The following is a 2,256-nucleotide window of genomic DNA, read 5'->3' as shown; positions in this document are numbered from 1 at the left end:
AAAAAAAAAAAAACAACCACACACATAAGCGCCCCTGTTACTCGCGGCACGTGGGATGCATTACTCAACACAGTAAAGGCACACACACACACACACACACACACACACACACACACACTCTCTCTCTCTCTCTCTCTCTCTTAAGCATAAGCGCATACCTCCTTGATGTTGCGGAGGAAGCTTTGGCTGAATGTTCGCACCTGACCAAACTTCTGATTTGCCTGCGAGCGCGCAACAGTGTGGCAGCAGCGGCAACGGCAGCGATGAGCGTATTTTGCAGGAACAAGCGACCAGCAACAACAACACGTAACACACGCAGGCCATACATACACGCAGGCAATAAGCACACGTACAGGTACAAGATTACATTCACGCAGGTGAAAACACAGGTAAATACACACACCAGCACACACAGACAGACACACAGACACACACACACCTCTGAGGAAAGGTTGCGAGCGGCTTCGCTCGACTTGAGCTTCTCCGCGGCACGCACACCTGCATGCATGACGTGACAAACAATATCACATTACGTGAGCGACAGCAAAGGCGCCTGCCTCCATGATTATGAAATGAACCGCATCAGGCACGCACAACAAGGCATATGACACGCATGCACATCAGGTCATACGACAAGGCATCGCACCTTGGCTGGAGATGTTCTGCACGTGCTGGTGAGACACCTGTGCAAACCGCTGGAATGTCTTGGACCGCGCAAGCTGCAGCCAATTAATTGTGTGGGAATGTAACATGGTTGTGTTTGCAGCAGTGAGAGACAGAAAGGTTGGGCGGAAGAGGGAGGCAGAGGAGAGGGAGGCAGAACGGGAGGGGGAAAGAGGGGGAAAAAGAGGGGGAGAGTCAGGCACAGACACACGCACACACATACACACACACACACACGTACACAACACAACCACACACACACACACAACCACATACACAACACACCCACACATGTACACACATGTACACACACATGTACACACACACATGTACACACACACACTACACACACATGTACACACACACACACACACACACACACACACACACACACACACACACACACACACGCAACACAACACAACACAACACAACACAACACGTACACACAACACAACACCACTCACCGAGCCGGTAATGGCCTCGTTGGCCAGCCAGGAGGCAACACGCTGGAAGAAAGACATGCCCTCGTTTGTGCTATGCGTTGCTTGCTTGCTTGTACGTGCTGTGCTTGCTGTGAGTGGGACTTCAGGCCTCCCTGTCTCGCTGGCTTGTGTCGCTGGCTCGTGTGGTTTGTTGTGGTGTGTTGTGGTGTGGCGTGTTCGTCTTCTTTCCCTTTCGCTCGTTCTCTTTCCTTCGTTCTCTCCTCCTGGCGCAAGAGGGAGCAACAGAATGCTGACGTTGACGTGGTTTTTTGCTGACGCGCCCAAATGAGCCAAATCTTTCCATTTTGTGCAAGTCGTCCCTGTGGTTTCTCAGACGCACACAACGCAAACGCACAACTGCCCTCTCCAAATACACACACACTCAACCACCACGGCGTCATCTGTCACACTCCGCACCCGCTCTCTCCTCTCTCCCCACCTGCTCGCTCACTCAGCTTCTCCTTACTTCGCTCACGCTGCCTTTTCGTTGGTGGCAGGCAGTCACACTTCATCACTTCGCTTCGCTTCACTACCCTCCTCCCCTGTGCGCCCACCCTTAGCTGTGCTCGGTTCCATAGCTCGCTTTTGACACCACAGGCACCACCAGCAGCGAGCACAAGCACTCGCACACGCGCTGTCACAAGCACGCCTGCACACTCGGCACTGCCACACGCACTCTTCGCCTTCCGTCTTCCTTCCGTTTCCTCTCCGCTTTCCGTGCCCTCGATCTCTTTCTTCCATCCTTGCCTGTGGTCGTCTCTTCGTGGGCCACTGAGCGGTGTGGTGGTGACCTGAAACGCAGATCAACAAGCGGGAATTCGCGTGTTCTTCTTGGCGTCGCCGTCGTTGTTGCCGTTGTCGTCGCGGCGGAGATTTTGGTTGTGTGCGTGATGGCCGACACCCGCACCTCTCAAGACAGCAACCTTGGATCCCTGCATGATGGAGTGACCATCGACGCGCTTGCGCCGCATGAGCCCCGTCGCTACGAGATCAAGCTGCGCGTGGAGCGGCGGCTGCTCGAACACATCCTCCAAGGTCGTGTGTGTGTGTGTGTGTGTGTGTGTGTGTGTGTGTGTGTGTGTGTGTGTGTGTGTGTGTGTGTGTGTTG

The 2,256-nt window shown here is 54.1% G+C and overlaps 1 protein-coding gene across 1 annotated transcript; it reads right to left on the bottom strand.

The window, feature by feature from the left end:
* Positions 1 to 140: 140 nt before the first annotated feature.
* Positions 141 to 1,428, bottom strand: PTSG_06062 (uncharacterized protein; the record flags this gene model as incomplete). The annotated part of the gene is made up of 4 exons (XM_004992901.1): positions 1,131 to 1,428; positions 647 to 719; positions 440 to 498; positions 141 to 221 (listed from the first exon to the last, which is right to left on the bottom strand). Exons 1-4 carry the CDS (start codon positions 1,185 to 1,187, stop codon positions 141 to 143), a joined length of 270 nt encoding a protein of 89 aa, XP_004992958.1. The 5' UTR covers positions 1,188 to 1,428.
* Positions 1,429 to 2,256: the final 828 nt, after the last annotated feature.

Source organism: Salpingoeca rosetta (genome assembly GCF_000188695.1).
Source record: "Salpingoeca rosetta unplaced genomic scaffold supercont1.15, whole genome shotgun sequence".
Taxonomy (NCBI): Eukaryota; class Choanoflagellata; order Craspedida; family Salpingoecidae; genus Salpingoeca; species Salpingoeca rosetta.
This window is presented reverse-complemented; position numbering and strand designations above follow the sequence as displayed.